This window comes from Carassius gibelio, chromosome B7 (assembly GCF_023724105.1).
Source record: "Carassius gibelio isolate Cgi1373 ecotype wild population from Czech Republic chromosome B7, carGib1.2-hapl.c, whole genome shotgun sequence".
NCBI classification, from domain to species: Eukaryota; Metazoa; Chordata; class Actinopteri; order Cypriniformes; family Cyprinidae; genus Carassius; species Carassius gibelio.
In genome coordinates this window covers 31,874,116-31,893,172 of record NC_068402.1, presented here as the reverse complement: position 1 = coordinate 31,893,172, position 19,057 = coordinate 31,874,116, and the positions used below count along the sequence as shown (strand labels likewise).

General features: G+C 35.1%; 1 protein-coding gene across 1 annotated transcript; it reads left to right on the top strand.

Moving 5' to 3' along the window:
• Positions 1-1,581: 1,581 nt before the first annotated feature.
• Positions 1,582-18,300, top strand: LOC127961200 (cytochrome P450 7A1). Its single transcript, XM_052560217.1, has 6 exons — positions 1,582-1,788; positions 2,424-2,664; positions 4,619-5,211; positions 15,682-15,806; positions 17,215-17,393; positions 17,810-18,300. The coding sequence occupies exons 1-6, from the start codon at positions 1,604-1,606 to the stop codon at positions 18,116-18,118; spliced, it is 1,632 nt and encodes a 543-aa protein (XP_052416177.1). The 5' UTR covers positions 1,582-1,603; the 3' UTR covers positions 18,119-18,300.
• Positions 18,301-19,057: the final 757 nt, after the last annotated feature.

Genomic DNA, 19,057 nt, shown 5'->3' with positions numbered 1-19,057 from the left:
CAAAGAGTGTACGTTAGCCAGTATGATGGTGGGGATAGATGGATGATAGATGGGGATAGAAAAGGCGTACACAGAATATCTTGGATTACAATTTGCAACTAGACAGATGTACTGTGACTTCCTCTACAGTAAAAAATCTAGGTGTTATATTAAACAGCAGCTGGTCTTTTGAAAATCATATTTCCTATGTTACAAAAACAGCATTATTACATATTTGAAACAAGCTATGAAACATGTAACCTGTTTCTGATGTAGAAAAGCTAGTTCATGCATTCACTTTTGGTAGTATCTAGGAAAGCAAAGTCTAATAAAGGAGGTAGAGCTTTTTCACATTTGGTTCCCAGCTGTGTAAGCTTCAGTATGGATCCAGAACACCTGAGAAGAGATAATGCCAACCCCTCAGATGATGTCAACCCTCAAACTACATACACAGACCTACCTAATTTTGCTATAAGTTTTATTGTATTGTATAATAATTGCTGTTAACAGTGTTCATCGTCTGTTTGATAACATCTTTAATTGTTTTTTCCATACATTTCTGCCATATGTACATTAACTGAAAGTCACCACTGATAAGTTACTACTAATTATTGTAGAAACTTGATTTCCTGTAAAGTTGCTTTGCAACAATTTTATCGTGAAAAGCACTATACAAATAAACTTGAATTGAATTGAAAAATGAAACAAGCAACATTGCCAAATAAGATAAGGGAGAAATGGAAGGGAAAATTTATAGATACAACACGAGTCCTAAAAGGATTTCCCTTGACTTTTTCTTTCAATGCTAAAACAATGGCTCTCATTCTGTTGCTGGTGCATGGAGGCTCCAGATAAGATTCTTGTTTAAACTAAACTTTTACGGGTTTTGAAACGAAATGGGGGTAAGTGATTAATGACAAAATTTAATTTTTGGGGTGGAGAAACCCTTTATATAACTTAATTTTATGATAACCACATCAGATTATAGCCACTGAAATAAAATATGATATTGTAGAAGAAATGTGTCATCTTTCTGTGATAGGAACACAGACATGCTAGATCTGTGACTGACATACACATAGACACAATGTATTAAAGCAATTATGCAGCTGTTGACAGTGTGAGCTAGTTGTAGTGTGTGAGTTAAGTACAGTTTGGGTGAGTTTGCTAGTCTGCAAATAAAAGAGTTCTTGTCTGCCCACAGGTCTGTCCTGCTAATTTGAAATGTAATGCTGCTGAAGTGTAAATGGATGTTTGGATTGTGTTTTGTGTTCCTGCAGTCATATTGGGAAACTAAAAAAAAAAAAATGTCTGAAAACATTTCTCAGGTTTTGGATTATTAAATCAAAAAGTATTAAAACATTCCTGGACTAATCTATTTTATATTTTCTTTATTGATAATTTGCTTTTGTTTTTTGATATGTTATGTTGCAGTTAACCACATAAGACTGCTGTTACAAAGTGTTCATGGTTCTCAGAAAATGTCTAAATCCTGACCACTAACTGCCTATGAATTTGCTCAATCAGATTGCCACATCATTGCAGTGGCGTGCACAGACCTCCGGAGGGGCAGGCGCGATTAAAGTTAGTACAAAATAAAATACCACTGGAAACCTGTGTGTGCATGTTCATTGTGTTGCGTCAAGCCTGCTGCGGGGCGCGTCTAAAGGCTAGGTCAAGGAACAAACTATCAATATGTAGGTTAGTGGGGAAGGAAAAACGCAGGTTACCCGAAATGGCTACCTTTCTTGTCATTATTACGACAATTCTTCTTACATTTTGGATAGTGTGGATATGCGGCCGGAAAAGGTGAGATGAACTGGCGGTCATTAACAGAAGTCTCTTTTGAAAAACGCAGTATTCACGCTTAACGTTTGTAAGTTAGTGCACGTACAGTATAACAAGTGTAAAAGGTAAGATATGTTATATCTGTTCGTTATTTTACTACAGGAGGAACTGAAGTTTGAGGTCACGTATGGTAGAATCCCTGGTAAATTGTTAATTATTATCGCAGCTGAAGGATTAGGCTACAATACAACAAAGCAAACAGAACATAAAACAAACGATAAAAAAAAACACACAAACGATATATATATATATATATATATATATATATATATATATATATATATATATATATATATATATATATACACACACACACTGTATGTATATATATATATATATATATATATATATATATATATATATGTGTGTGTGTGTGTGTGTGTGTGTGTGTGTATGTATATATAATAAATCATGTAGAGATTTTAGAAATATATCAGACAACCATACATGATGCATGTGGCAAACTGCGTACATTACTTTATAGCCTACAGGAAATGTGACAAGTTTGTTATTATTATAAAAAAAATCAGATGTCCATATGAATTTTTTTCAATGGCTAACAATGATCTTTTTTCATTGTGTGTGTGTATTCACAGGCGAAAAGGGGAGCCACCATTGATTACTGGTTGGCTGCCATTCATTGGTGTCACGTTGGATTATGTCTCAAACCCTTTAGGCTTCTTAAGAGAGACTCAGAAAAAATATGGGAATGTTTTCACTTGTACGATTGCTGGGAAATACTTCACTTTTGTAACAGACCCTTTTTCTTTCTCCATTGTGATGCGGCAAAGCAAAAATCTTGACTTTCAGAAGTTTGCTGTTGGTTTTTCACACCGGGTAAGTGATAAATAATTTAAAATAATTTAACATAATGTTATTGAAATTTGAATGTCATGTGTTTAAATATATTTGTAATGTAGCAAAAAAAAGTTATGTTGCAAAAATTCCAATTAAGTACTTTAAAAATATATTAAGTTTAAATGTAATATCAAATAATATTAAAACTATAATCAAGTTCTTTGCCTATGCTTTAGTATGTTAGTCAGCACATAATTTTTTTTAAATAAGTGCACTTCTTGACCACAGTCCCACTTTATGTTGTGTCCCTAATACCTGTGTACTTACATAGTAACTAAATGTGTAAGTAGTATGTAACCACAGTGTAAGTACACATTGGTACATCTACAAGTGTAATATTTCTGTAACTACACACATGTAACAACCCTCAGGATGGTTTGTGTAAGTGCAGATGTGTAACAGGACATTGGTAACAACACTTTTTTCACTTCACAAAGTACTTGTGTAACAGAAATTATTTAACTACATTTTGTAACAACTTGTATAAAAGTAATTGGAACCATTTGATCCAGAGGGTGGAGATGGGTAGGTTTATGGGTGGAAATGTGATCTAGGGGTTGGTAGATTTAGGGATACGTAAAGTGGGAGGGGTTGGATTTCAAGTTGGAGTTGGTGCAGCACTTTAATACCAGTGTACTCACGTAGTAACTCCTCAGGAACTGTCCACATAATATAAAGTGTAACATTCTGGACACCAACCACAATTTATATGTAAAAAATAACTTACTGTCAGCTGTTGTGTAACTTCAGAGTAATTAAAAGATAAATCTAATATAAAGTGTAATGCTTTCTTTACCAAAAAAAGTGCTGTTAGTCCTGTTACACATTTGTACTTATATTGGCAAAAAGTGTTGTTATTAATGTCCTGTTACACATTTGTACTTAACAATACCATTCAGTGGGTTCTTACATATGTGTAGTTACACAAACATTAGTGCTATAGATATTATGTACCAATGTGTACTTACACTGTGGTTATATACTATGTACACATCTAGTTACTGTGTAAGTACACATGTATCAGGGACACAATATAAAGTGGGACCTCTTCTTTATAAATTTACTTTTAAGTTTTTAGTACACTACAAGTGTTAAGCATGGACACAGATAGCAATTGCCTATCCAACTTAAATGCATGCAATTTCAAGTCAGTGCAGGTATCAGACAAATCACTGACCTCAAAAACAAAACTTACCCACACTACCCTGTACTAAAACGAGGAGTAAGAATGTTTTCAATGAAAGAGCTTTTATAATTTAAGAATACTCTCTAGGACAGTGCTTCCCAAACCTGTACTGGAGGCCCCTCCACCACTTCAGGTTTTGGATGTCATCCTTATCATGCAGCATTTTGTGGGGAAGGGCAGATGTGTGGCACACTATTCCACTAAAAATCACACAAGTAGCATGTTAATGGACTCTGGATAGTGTTTAAAACGTTCTTGGAAAGACCAGGTGCATTCCAATGCGGTGATATTCACCCCATGCAATATCTTGGCAAAAACACCATCCACAGCTGAAAACCACAGTTTTCACTGCAACCTGAAGACTGTAGCCCTAAGTTACATTTGAGAAAATCCAAGGCCCTCAGAACACTCTCTCCAAGCATTCTGATAAAAAGGGAAGGTGTTTCTGCTGAACTGGTAATTCTGGTTGTCAGAAGCAGGAGACCCAACCTCTGTAATTATCTCCCAACAATGACAGACCCCTTTGGAGTTTGGATGTGAGGATGATGAGTGTATATATTTGAAAGAGAACTTAGAAACCTTTGGATCTTATGACAAGTTTTGTGATTTTTCTAATTTCAGTCAGTTTGAATATAATGGAATAAATGTAAATTTAATGTAAAACATAAGGCTAATAACTGGGTTTGACCCTGATTCTCTGCCTCTGTTTCTTATCTGTTTCTATTCCTCTTTCACACACACACACAGGTCTTTGGTCATGCTGACTTTAGCGCTTCACTGTTCAGTGAGAGCTATAGAGAAGTTCACAGCATTTTTCGACAGACACTTCAAGGCCTGTCCCTGCATCAGCTAACGGAGACTATGCTAGGCAATCTGCAGATGGTTTTGGAACGTGGTCTACCATATGAGCATGACTGGCTTGAAGAGGGTCTTCAGAGCTTCACAAACCGCATCATGTTTGAGGCAGGGTTTCTCACACTTTTTGGAAAGGATGAAGGGTTTCTACAGGCCAATGGCATGTCAGGCACCAAAATATGCATGCAGAAAGCGGTGCGAGACTTTTTGGCATTCGATCGTTCTTTCCCTGTACTGGCTGCAGGGGTTCCTATTGGTCTGTGTGCTGAAGCATGGAAAGCAAGGGAAGCCTTAGCAGAGGAACTGCTACATGATAAGCTTCATCACCGGAAATGCATCTCAGATTTGATTCAGCGCAGAATGGATGCATTTGACCGCATGCATTTGGATGAAACTGGAAAAGCAAGGACACATGTGTGCATGCTATGGGCATCACAGGCTAATACTCTGCCAGCAGCTTTCTGGAGTCTGTACTACACATTGAGGTAAGTTGGCACATTACATAGAGTGTAGACACTGATAAAATCAATGTTAAATTGTATATGTCAAGAATGCAACAACACTAATTACTATGACTGTAAGGAAAATAAAATATAGTGTTGGTAGTGTTAAATACGTAAAAGGGGACATATTGTTTGTCAGATTAAAACTTTAAAGCATTTTGTGATGTTGTAATTCTGAAGTGTTCAACTGTTTGAAATCCATGTTTTTATTTAAACTTGGAAATAAACAAAAAAAATGAATCATATAAAATTATATGAAATGTTATGATATAAAATGGGGAATATATTTTAGAATTCCACAATATTTATATGTAAATTAGTGATACTAGTAGTCCTATCATACACTTTATCTCAAGTCTTGATGATTTATGACCCTGATTTATGGCCTGATTTATGGCCGTACAGTCAGTGTAGATTGACAGGTAGTCAGAAGTGTGCATGGTCAGTTTGGATTGATTTATGACTATATTGCCTGTCAGTCAAAGCGGTTGCCATGCCACTGGGTCCTGTGACCCTTGATTGACATGGCAGAGGTGTGTAAATCAAAAGATCAAAGAGATCTCAGATTTGACTTGTGTTGTGTTTATTACTGGATATATGATGGTTGTATCTGTTACCAGAGCAGTGGGGGGTTTCTTATGATGGTTGTATCTGTAACCAGCGCTGTGGGGGGTTTCTCTGAAGTCCTGTTGTTCACACCTAAAGACAGTGGGAGGTGTTTGGGTTCTTCCTGGAAAAAAAAAATGGCTGTGCAAAAGTGAGGGTTTTGACATCTTGACAGGATCAGTGTTTGTTTGATCTATATGGTGTTGATACCTAGGCACCAACAGGCCACATGCTCCCCGTCTACAAACACATTTGAAAAGGAGGACGATGTCTGGTGTCTTTCCAGGTGAGAATTTCAAAGAGTGAGAGAGACAATTATCTAAATCATCAACTAACCAAGCCGCTGAAGAGATAAATAATTGAATGTTATCTGGAATTAATAAAATCAAACAGGCATTCCTTAATGTTAAGAAAATACTATCCATAATATGTGATGTGTAAAAGGAGTTGAAATCTCACGCTAATTTTAAAACCGACTTTAAACACATACACACACACACACACACAAATTGGTTTTCCATGTTCTATGGGACATCCCGTAGACGTAATGCTTTTTTAGACTGTACAAATTGTATTTTGCATCACCATACACCAACCTTACACTTAAACCTACCCCTTACAGAAAATTTCGTTAATTTTAAGATTTTCAAAAACACTTCATTCTGTATGATTTATAAACTTGTTTCCTCACAGGGACAAAAACAATCCCCAAGGATTTTGGATATTGCCATCATTGTTCCCCATAACATGGGGTATACCTGAACCACACAAACACACACACACACACACACACAGACACACACAGTAAAACTGAGTAAACTAAATTTTATTTATGAGCAAATTCGTATTTGTTGTTTTTACTTTGTGTTATGTGAGAAATTTTTTAATTTAATAATCTAACCTGTAGTATGTGTACTGTAAATGAACAAATATACATTTAGCTTAAACTCAGTAAAATAATTACACCTACCATTTTAAGCATGTTTAAAAGATTACACATTGTGTGTCACTAAAGCAAGGCACACTGTCTATTGTCTTAAAAAATGTTTAAATAACCTGATGACCAGCATTGTTTCTTTAGATCATTTATGCACACAAGTGCTTTTTTCGCACGAGTAGAAAACTCTTTGGATGTGTTTGGCAAAAACATCATTTCTACATCTTAAATGCATGACTGAACTTTTCTCATTCGACAGAAATACTATTTTCTAATTATTTACCCGGCCTATAACACTTGGTGTAAATGTTCTTACCTAGAACAGAAAACATACACTTTGACTATTTGACTATTTTGTAGGCACCATGTAATGTTAAATGGTTTACAAAAAATTTTTTAGCACCAGCAGCTGTGATTTTCAAAATGAAAGAAATGTACAAGCTAAGGATGTTTCAACTATTATCATCATTTCCTTTTGACTCTGATAAACTGGTAATGAATTTTCTATGCAAGTGACACGATATACAGTTCTCATACTATTTGTGTAGATAGCTGTGCTAAAACATTTATGACTATTTTTGCATGCCAGCAGATTATGTCAAGGGTGTTTCACATCTAAGAATCACAATGTTTTTTAAATGACATTTTTCTTACACCTCAAGATTTAGCCATATCAAGATTTTGGACGGCCGTTCACAATTTGTTTGTTGGACTGTACGTTTTTAGGTGATCTCTGTGTGGTGTCATCATAATAGGAATAAATGAAAATTAAGAAATTAAGTTACAGTTTTTCTCTTCGAGATATTTCTTTTAGTGCAACTTTGTGTCTGTCCAAAAAGTGTGATCACATGAAGCATCGACACAACAAAAAATTAAGTCTAGCTGTTTTACACTTAAAACTATTACAACCTAAACAAATTAAACGGTTCCACTGAAAGATGCCCACTCGTTTAAGTTTGAGCATGTTAAAGTTTCCACACTCCTGTGTAGAGATAAATTTTATCCATAACCTTTTGTGTATTCACGTGACCAAATCACTAAGAAAGAGAGTATAGCAAGAAAGCAAATGTTTACAATGCATATAAAATTCAGAATACAATTGTTAAAAAAAATATGTTGATTTGTAAATGGTATTTTTATTAATCCACTAGATTAAGTCATCTTGGTCAGATAGCAGATGAAACCATTCACATTTTGTTTGTTTGGCCGTTTTTGTTTGAAGACTCCTGTAAGTTCATGCTAAGTCTCGCGTGGGAAAGAGAGCAGGGTGAGCACATCCTATTCATTTAAGAAAAAGTATTAAACATTTGACCAAACTTTTTTAATATTTTGACAAAACACAACAACATTAAAGAATGTTATCCGTTCCTATGGCCATCTTCTTTGACTCAAATGAAGCAACATCTCTGGTGTACGTAAGCATCTACAATGTGTGTATGTGCTAAACATCTGTTTCTCCACTTCTGCCAGATTTGTAAGATGGGCTTTTGTTGTAATACAGACACATTTGAGAACTATGATGTTCTCACTTTTGTAATGGTTATAGAAAAATTCAAACATAACTTTTGCATACGGAGCAAAACTGACTAAAAAAATCACTGAATTAAAAAATGCAAAAGTGTGTACGGCATTTGGCAAAACAGGATTTTAGCTGTAATGAGCACATAAGACAAAAATTGTCAATGTGTGACTTGTAAATATATTCTATTTTATTTTATTTATTTATTTATTTTTACCAGAGATAGTCGACTGATCTGTTTACATGTTGTTTTGCCGTTTTCTGATGAAGAGTTTTCTCTGACTGTAGTCAAACATACAGTGCCTGTTCATAGGAATTTTTACAGCATAACTACAGCATAAAAATATCGTCCCTACATCTAGAGCTCTTGTTCATATAGCTGATGATGATGTTCACATTTTTATTTGTCGTACTCGTTAGTTTCAACATTTCTACTGGACATTAAAGAGTAGGCCTATGTGTACTCCCTTTATGTCAGAAGCATTAACATCTACTGTGCGCTAAGAATTTTCTGCTTTCTCCACTTTTGGTGGATTTACTAGAGGGACTATGTGACCTTGTTGTAATGTGATTACGTTTAAGATCCATATGATTGCACTAAACCCCCTTGAATAGGTTATAGACATACTCTTTTATACAGGAAATGTTTCCACAACAGAAATATGTATCAGAATAACAAATACCTAATTTGAAAATATGAAATCCTCTCTTCTAAACTATTGTGAAAACTTTTCATGTTGATCCGGCCCACCAGCCGTGTATCTTTTTCATTGTTTTTTAGATAAAGACTATTCTCAGAGTTTGGTAAACAGGCAAAAACATGAACAAAATGTAGTACAAGATGATTAAATGATTGTCAAGAGACTGTTTAAACTGAGATTGTGATGCACTTTAGAGCTTTTTCTGGTCTACCAGTGTCACAAAGACACAAAATTTTCAATCAACTTGAAAATGAGTCCTGCCATTTTCTGTTCTGACTGTTACACTTAATACAAACCTGTCTATTACACTTAAAGTTAGACATTAAAAGTCATGGATGCCACAGGAACTATTTCCTTTCTCTGTTTCTCTAAACATCACACTAAAAAAACCCAGAGATCACATGTAGAAAGAATTCATTGAAAGGGGCATGTTTTAGTCCATTTTAGATGGTCTGCACCAACACATGTTTTAGATGTTTTAGGTATTCATCAGACTAACAGGTTTGACTCGGATTCGAGTGTTGTCATGTCTTTATAATTGATCTACTTTTACTTTTAAAACAACACAGTGTGAAATTATGGTCTTCGACAGCATGGGCCCCTGAAATGTTGTAGTATATGTTTGTTTTCACAAAATATCTAAACATTTATCTATCTTAAAATATTAGTTATTACGTGTTTACAAAGTTGTCATGTCTGACGTTTACATTTTTAAGAACATCTGATATAGTTTATCATCTTTTAAATTTTATAACGTATATTTCACCAAACCTTGACGCCTGAAAAACGGGTTTAGCATCAGTCCACATTTCAGTTGTTAGCCAGAAAATTCATTTCTGACGTTTTTCAGGCGTCAAGGTGTGATGTTTAGAGAAACAGAGAAAGGAAATAGTTCCTGTGGCATCCATGACTTTTAATGTCTAACTTTAAGTGTAATAGATGGGTTTGTATTAAGTGTAACAGTCAGAACAGAAAATGGCAGGACTCATTTTCAAGTTGATTGAAAATTTTGTGTCTTTGTGACACTGGTAGACCAGAAAAAGCTCTAAAGTGCATCACAATCTCAGTTTAAACAGTCTCTTGACAATCATTTAATCATCTTGTACTACATTTTGTTCATGTTTTTGCCTGTTTACCAAACTCTGAGAATAGTCTTTATCTAAAAAACAATGAAAAAGATACACGGCTGGTGGGCCGGATCAACATGAAAAGTTTTCACAATAGTTTAGAAGAGAGGATTTCATATTTTCAAATTAGGTATTTGTTATTCTGATACATATTTCTGTTGTGGAAACATTTCCTGTATAAAAGAGTATGTCTATAACCTATTCAAGGGGGTTTAGTGCAATCATATGGATCTTAAACGTAATCACATTACAACAAGGTCACATAGTCCCTCTAGTAAATCCACCAAAAGTGGAGAAAGCAGAAAATTCTTAGCGCACAGTAGATGTTAATGCTTCTGACATAAAGGGAGTACACATAGGCCTACTCTTTAATGTCCAGTAGAAATGTTGAAACTAACGAGTACGACAAATAAAAATGTGAACATCATCATCAGCTATATGAACAAGAGCTCTAGATGTAGGGACGATATTTTTATGCTGTAGTTATGCTGTAAAAATTCCTATGAACAGGCACTGTATGTTTGACTACAGTCAGAGAAAACTCTTCATCAGAAAACGGCAAAACAACATGTAAACAGATCAGTCGACTATCTCTGGTAAAAATAAATAAATAAATAAATAAAATAAAATAGAATATATTTACAAGTCACACATTGACAATTTTTGTCTTATGTGCTCATTACAGCTAAAATCCTGTTTTGCCAAATGCTGTACACACTTTTGCATTTTTTAATTCAGTGATTTTTTTAGTCAGTTTTGCTCCGTATGCAAAAGTTATGTTTGAATTTTTCTATAACCATTACAAAAGTGAGAACATCATAGTTCTCAAATGTGTCTGTATTACAACAAAAGCCCGTCTTACAAATCTGGCAGAAGTGGAGAAACAGATGTTTAGCACATACACACATTGTAGATGCTTACGTACACCAGAGATGTTGCTTCATTTGAGTCAAAGAAGATGGCCATAGGAACGGATAACATTCTTTAATGTTGTTGTGTTTTGTCAAAATATTAAAAAAGTTTGGTCAAATGTTTAATACTTTTTCTTAAATGAATAGGATGTGCTCACCCTGCTCTCTTTCCCACGCGAGAGTTAGCATGAACTTACAGGAGTCTTCAAACAAAAACGGCCAAACAAACAAAATGTGAATGGTTTCATCTGCTATCTGACCAAGATGACTTAATCTAGTGGATTAATAAAAATACCATTTACAAATCAACATATTTTTTTTAACAATTGTATCATGAATTTTATATGCATTGTAAACATTTGCTTTCTTGCTATACTCTCTTTCTTAGTGATTTGGTCACGTGAATACACAAAAGGTTATGGATAAAATTTATCTCTACACAGGAGTGTGGAAACTTTAACATGCTCAAACTTAAACGAGTGGGCATCTTTCAGTGGAACCGTTTAATTTGTTTAGGTTGTAATAGTTTTAAGTGTAAAACAGCTAGACTTAATTTTTTGTTGTGTCGATGCTTCATGTGATCACACTTTTTGGACAGACACAAAGTTGCACTAAAAGAAATATCTCGAAGAGAAAAACTGTAACTTAATTTCCTAATTTTCATTTATTCCTATTATGATGACACCACACAGAGATCACCTAAAAACGTACAGTCCAACAAACAAATTGTGAACGGCCGTCCAAAATCTTGATATGGCTAAATCTTGAGGTGTAAGAAAAATGTCATTTAAAAAACATTGTGATTCTTAGATGTGAAACACCCTTGACATAATCTGCTGGCATGCAAAAATAGTCATAAATGTTTTAGCACAGCTATCTACACAAATAGTATGAGAACTGTATATCGTGTCACTTGCATAGAAAATTCATTACCAGTTTATCAGAGTCAAAAGGAAATGATGATAATAGTTGAAACATCCTTAGCTTGTACATTTCTTTCATTTTGAAAATCACAGCTGCTGGTGCTAAATTTTTTTTTGTAAACCATTTAACATTACATAGTGCCTACAAAATAGTCAAATAGTCAAAGTGTATGTTTTCTGTTCTAGGTAAGAACATTTACACCAAGTGTTATAGGCCGGGTAAATAATTAGAAAATAGTATTTCTGTCGAATGAGAAAAGTTCAGTCATGCATTTAAGATGTAGAAATGATGTTTTTGCCAAACACATCCAAAGAGTTTTCTACTCGTGCGAAAAAAGCACTTGTGTGCATAAATGATCTAAAGAAACAATGCTGGTCATCAGGTTATTTAAACATTTTTTAAGACAATAGACAGTGTGCCTTGCTTTAGTGACACACAATGTGTAATCTTTTAAACATGCTTAAAATGGTAGGTGTAATTATTTTACTGAGTTTAAGCTAAATGTATATTTGTTCATTTACAGTACACATACTACAGGTTAGATTATTAAATTAAAACATTTCTCACATAACACAAAGTAAAAACAACAAATACGAATTTGCTCATAAATAAAATTTAGTTTACTCAGTTTTACTGTGTGTGTCTGTGTGTGTGTGTGTGTGTGTGTGTGTTTGTGTGGTTCAGGTATACCCCATGTTATGGGGAACAATGATGGCAATATCCAAAATCCTTGGGGATTGTTTTTGTCCCTGTGAGGATACAAGTTTATAAATCATACAGAATGAAGTGTTTTTGAAAATCTTAAAATTAACGAAATTTTCTGTAAGGGGTAGGTTTAAGTGTAAGGTTGGTGTATGGTGATGCAAAATACAATTTGTACAGTCTAAAAAAGCATTACGTCTACGGGATGTCCCATAGAACATGGAAAACCAATTTGTGTGTGTGTGTGTGTGTGTGTGTGTGTGTATGTGTTTAAAGTCGGTTTTAAAATTAGCGTGAGATTTCAACTCCTTTTACACATCACATATTATGGATAGTATTTTCTTAACATTAAGGAATGCCTGTTTGATTTTATTAATTCCAGATAACATTCAATTATTTATCTCTTCAGCGGCTTGGTTAGTTGATGATTTAGATAATTGTCTCTCTCACTCTTTGAAATTCTCACCTGGAAAGACACCAGACATCGTCCTCCTTTTCAAATGTGTTTGTAGACGGGGAGCATGTGGCCTGTTGGTGCCTAGGTATCAACACCATATAGATCAAACAAACACTGATCCTGTCAAGATGTCAAAACCCTCACTTTTGCACAGCCATTTTTTTTTTCCAGGAAGAACCCAAACACCTCCCACTGTCTTTAGGTGTGAACAACAGGACTTCAGAGAAACCCCCCACAGCTCTGGTTACAGATACAACCATCATAAGAAACCCCCCACTGCTCTGGTAACAGATACAACCATCATATATCCAGTAATAAACACAACACAAGTCAAATCTGAGATCTCTTTGATCTTTTGATTTACACACCTCTGCCATGTCAATCAAGGGTCACAGGACCCAGTGGCATGGCAACCGCTTTGACTGACAGGCCATATAGTCATAAATCAATCCAAACTGACCATGCACACTTCTGACTACCTGTCAATCTACACTGACTGTACGGCCATAAATCAGGCCATAAATCAGGGTCATAAATCATCAAGACTTGAGATAAAGTGTATGATAGGACTACTGATACTGACTTTGTACAAACTTTTGTACTTGTATTCTGAAAACTTTAAGATATACCATATTACATGGATCATCAGGTTTTGCATGTGTGGAGCTCATGTAAGTTTGAATGCTCCTTTCATTAAAGCAGGCCATTTCAAATACTAACACAGTCAAAAATTCTGCTGTTCATTCAAATTATTTATGTTACCCTGAGAGCCATAGAAAAAAAGTTTTTAAATGAATTGATCATTACATTATTTGGAGCATAAGAAACACACGGCATATATGCAGTTTATTTCTCTATTCACTTATTATGTCTACTTAAAATGCTTAATAAGCATGAAGTATGTCCTGGTGTCCACTACGGTGGACATGTATGAAATTGATGCAGAACAGAAAGTCATTTTCTGATTCAAAACCCCAGAACAACCAAAGTTGTTCTGACATATTTATTTGTGATAAACAATTAGAAAACTAGTATGATTTAAATAATTAATTACAAAATCATATTTTCATATTTCCATAAGAGTGCTGAATGTATTCATATCTATCACATTTAAAGGGGGGGTGAAATGCTATTTCATGCATACTGAGTTTTTTACACTGTTAAAGAGTTGGATTCCCATGCTAAACATGGACAAAGTTTCAAAAATTAAGTTGTACGTTTGAAGGAGTATTTCTGTTCCAAAAATACTCCTTCCGGTTTGTCACAAGTTTCGGAAAGTTTTTTTCGAGTATGGCTCTGTGTGACGTTAGATGGAGCGGAATTTCCTTATATGGGTGCTAAGGGCGCGTCTGCCGGAAGAGCCATAGAGCGCGCGCTCCCGTATAGCAGAGCAGAGAGAGGCTGTGCACAGACAATCACTCATCACAGCGAGAGCGTCGCGAAATGTCACAAAAGGAGTGTGTTTTTGGTTGCCAGGGCAAGACAACCCTGCACAGATTACCAAAAGAGAAACAGCATTAAGGGACCAGTGGATGGAGTTTATTTTTTACAGAGCATCAACGGAGTTGTGCAAGTGTTTGTGTTTGTTCCCCTGCATTTCGAAGATGCTTGTTTTACAAACAAGGCCCAGGTTGACGCTGGATTTGCACATCGTTTATTTCTTAAGGATAATGCAATCCCAACGAAAAAGGGTCACAATCGTGTGTTGGAACCGCAGGCGGTGAGTAAAACTGCTTCAAATATCTCTGTGTTGTTTACTTAGCTATCAGCGCGTAAGCACATGAAGTAAACAACATGCGATGTTGTTATCAAACTGCACTTTCCACATGTACAGCTTAAAAAAAAAAAAAAAAAAAGACGACAAAGTGGAACTTAGTCATTTTCCAAAACCGCTAAGCAAATATATACAGTTTCAGTACATACCACATAGAGAAGCCTTTGCTGATGCTGCTCTTGTTAAATTTCAGCCTCTGGATCTGTGTCACAGCTTCCAGACGCGCTCAACACAAAATCCTACTGGCGCTCGTGATTCTTTAGCTCCACCCACACGTCACGCCTCTAGGCGCTCGTGTTTTTCCGGGAAAAATCGGTACAGACTATCTTTCTCTTATGAATATAATAAAACTAAAGACTTTTTGGAGTTATGAAGGATGCAGTACTACTCTATAGGTACTCAAGATTAACAGGATATTGAGTGAAAATGAGCATTTCACCCCCCCTTTAAAGACCAAGCAGGAGGAGCTCAACTTCTAACCATTTGGTATCTCTGAAAAGTCATAAATATACCCTGTACAGGACATCCAGATTTAGAATTTTGGCAAGTGTATGGTCACAGAGAAATTAACTAAAATAGAATGTCCTCTACAGAGGACAAAATAAATGACTGAGTCACAGGATGATGTAATGTGCAATGAACACATGTTTTATTAGAATACTATATTTTCATTGTGATCTTTCTTTAGGCCTGTTTGATAAAATATCCACAGTAAAAATTAATGAAGTAAGGACCTACTTAAATTAAAACGTGTGTATGTGTGTACATGTTTGTTTGTGTGTTCTGACCCTCAGGTCTGTTGATGCTTTCACCGCTGCTTGCACAGAGGTCAATAAGGTTTTGTCAGGTCAATTAATAAACAACCAGGACCAAACAATCGGCCTTTCTAGAGAGCAGCTGGACTCTATGACTGTATTAGGTAGGTGTTTTCTTATGGCGGTACAGGTCAGTAGAGTACAGTATGGTACAATTTGGGATGGAACACCCTGATCCATCTTGCGTTTCCATTGCCAATACCATACTTCTCAGGAATTTTGTATGCTGAAAAGTAGGGGTCGACATCATTTTTGCGAGAAGAAGAAAGCACAAGCTGTTTCTCAATATGACAAAAAGCACAACTCTGCCTCTTTTGTTGAATGTCAGCTTCACCAATAATAGCCGTTATAAATGTATAAGTACAAAGTGTAAGAAGCTTATATAAAGACAAAAGCAAACAATTCAGTCAAATGAATGCTACAAATTCAGCGCTATATATGTAACATAACTTTGTGCTCAGCCAAAAAGATATGACCTGGAATAAATAATAGATGAGTGCCTGTTATATAACCAAAACAAATTGAATCTCATGTTTAACCACTACAGAGACATCAGAGACAGAAGGACTAGCCGAGTTAAGGCTGCTCTCACACGGATACAGGAGCAGTGAGCACCCGGGGATCACCTGGAGCTCACATCTCCGAAATCGGAGAAGCAAATTTTCAAATAAGCACTATCTTTATAAATAAACCTCTTTTTTTTTTTTTAACAACTACATTCTCACTTGAAAAACTCTTAACATTACATTTCATGACACAATAACACTAATATTTAGAAAATTATGCAGGTTTTGACTATTCACAAGTACAGACAAGAATCATATTAAGAAACGGCTATTGTCTGTGTAAAAATATAAAATTATAAAATACATATAAAATACATGAAATATACTCCACCCTTTTAGTACCTTTTGCTGTGCTAGGTACACCAATGTAAGGGTACCAAAAAGGTGGTATGAAACGATTCGCTTTTTTGGTACTGATAATGGAAACTGAAATAATTGCATACTGTACTATACTGTACTGAACTGTACTGCTCAGGGAATTGTTGCATTGTAACATGTGAACATATTGATTGATTGATTGATCCCTGCAAGAGAAAACGAATGAGAAGTTCCCCCTTCTCCCACTAGATTATTACCTGAAAGAGTTGTGAATTTTACAAAATTGCACATTCTCAATCATTATGGCCCCATTAAAAAATAAAAAATAAACATGGTGTTTTTTTCAATATCAATACATACAAGTTATCACTCAATACAAATGGGAAAATTAAAATGGTGAAGCAACCAACTTTTGATAAATTGCTAGACTCCAGCCATGCAGATATTCAGACCAACAGCATCAAGAATTTTGTCTTTGTTTGTATTTTTTCACTTGACAAGGAACAACAACATTCTTTCTTGTATGATACTGCTTAGGTGATATTTTAATAATTGGTAATGTTAATAATATATTTTTTTTATGTTAAAGTTGTACCTGATTAGAATACTTTTGTTTGTTTGTTTTCAGAAAGTATTATTGAAGAAACGCTTCGCCTGTCTAGTGCCTCCATTATGATACGTGTTGCCAGTAATGACTTTACGCTGACACTGGATTCAGGTCAGACAGCTGATGTGAGGAAAGGAGATTACATTGCTCTTTACCCCCAACTTATACACTTGGATCCTGAAATCTACCCAGATCCTACGGTATGTGTTCAAACTTATTATGTCTTTTTATTATTATTATTAACCAATGAGCTCTCCCAAACCACAAGCTTATACAAATTAGACAGATTTAAGATAATTTCCATCTGTAAGATATTTACAATTTTTTGAAATTTAATTATGTTAATTATGGTTACTGTATGGAAGTATGGAAGTAGTATGTATGTAGCTTAGCACATGCACCAAGATTACATTTATCCAAGATTACAAAGATTGCAGATGTTCCTAATGCAGTGTTCCTATTGCACAGTTCCAATAGAACATGCAATTATTATAAAATGTCACTCAATGCACATTATACAGTAGTAACTTTGATACTGCAATGTTTAAGTCATTACATTGACTTTTTAAACACAAACAGCCATGTACAGTAAATAAAATGTTCCTCTGTTTCCCAGGAGTTCAAATATAACCGCTTCCTGGATGAAAAAGGTCAACGAAAGAGTAATTTCTTCAAAAATGAGCGACGACTAAAGCATTTCTTGATGCCGTTTGGCTCTGGTGCTAGCGAGTGCCCTGGCCGTTTTTTTGCAGTAAATGAGATTAAACAGTTCCTCGCACTGACACTGTGGCATTATGACCTACAGCTCAGTGACCCTGATGCAACTCTGGTTCCAGATGGTACCCGTGCAGGCCTGGGTATACTGCCACCATCACGAGATGTCCTTCTCAGATACAGAAGGAAAACCAACACCACCACAGAATAGTTAAGATAGGAAATGGAAGTATATGGAAAGTATAAGATGCAAGAAGGAAAATAAAGATCTTGGTCTGTAGGACGAGTGAAATAACAGTCTTTCTAGTTTCTATATGTTAAATGATGATTTGATTTGTTCTTGTTGGACTTTGTATGATGGACTGAAATCAATAAAATTTAGCATGTTGCTCACGTGGCCTTTATAAATCATCAACACAATAGTAAACTGCTTAACAGCTACAATACAGCTTCTATATGATGAATATTTGCATATTTGACTCGAATTAGCCTATATTAAAAATAATTATTTGATAAATAAGGTATAGAGGTCTCCAATAGCATTGTGCCGACCTTACCTGATCCCATTTGTTTGGGCTCTTCGACATTGCACATTTATATTAAAAATTTCTAATCTACTTGTGTCAGAAGTATGATAAACGAAAGCTTTTGTCAAAATAATGACAGGTTAGAAGCACAGTATGATGCCATTTGTTTACAAGAAATTTCTGAGTGCAGTTAAATCCAAGAGAAATCCTACTGTGCAAAGTGTAACTCGGAATATATTTTAACTTAACATTAAAATCAAATTTTTAACAGTGTTCCACCATCAAATTATGGTACTATTTAGACCTACACATAAATAAAATCTTCACACGTAAATAAAAATGTAAATGACTATAAATAAATAAAGACATCCAATGTCCCTTTTTCGGAAGAGTAAAGAGGGTTGTTGGAGTAACCTGTGCCACTTTTAGGTGTGTGTGAGTGTGTGTATGTATCAGGTTGCCATCATGTATTATGCATTTATTTTACATAGTTGCCTATGTCACAAAGGCAAATTATTCTACAGAAGGTTTAAGATGGTTATTGGAGTAACCTGTGACACTTTAGATCTGTGTGTTGTATTTGTGTATCAGGTTGCTATGTATTATGCAATTATTTTACATAG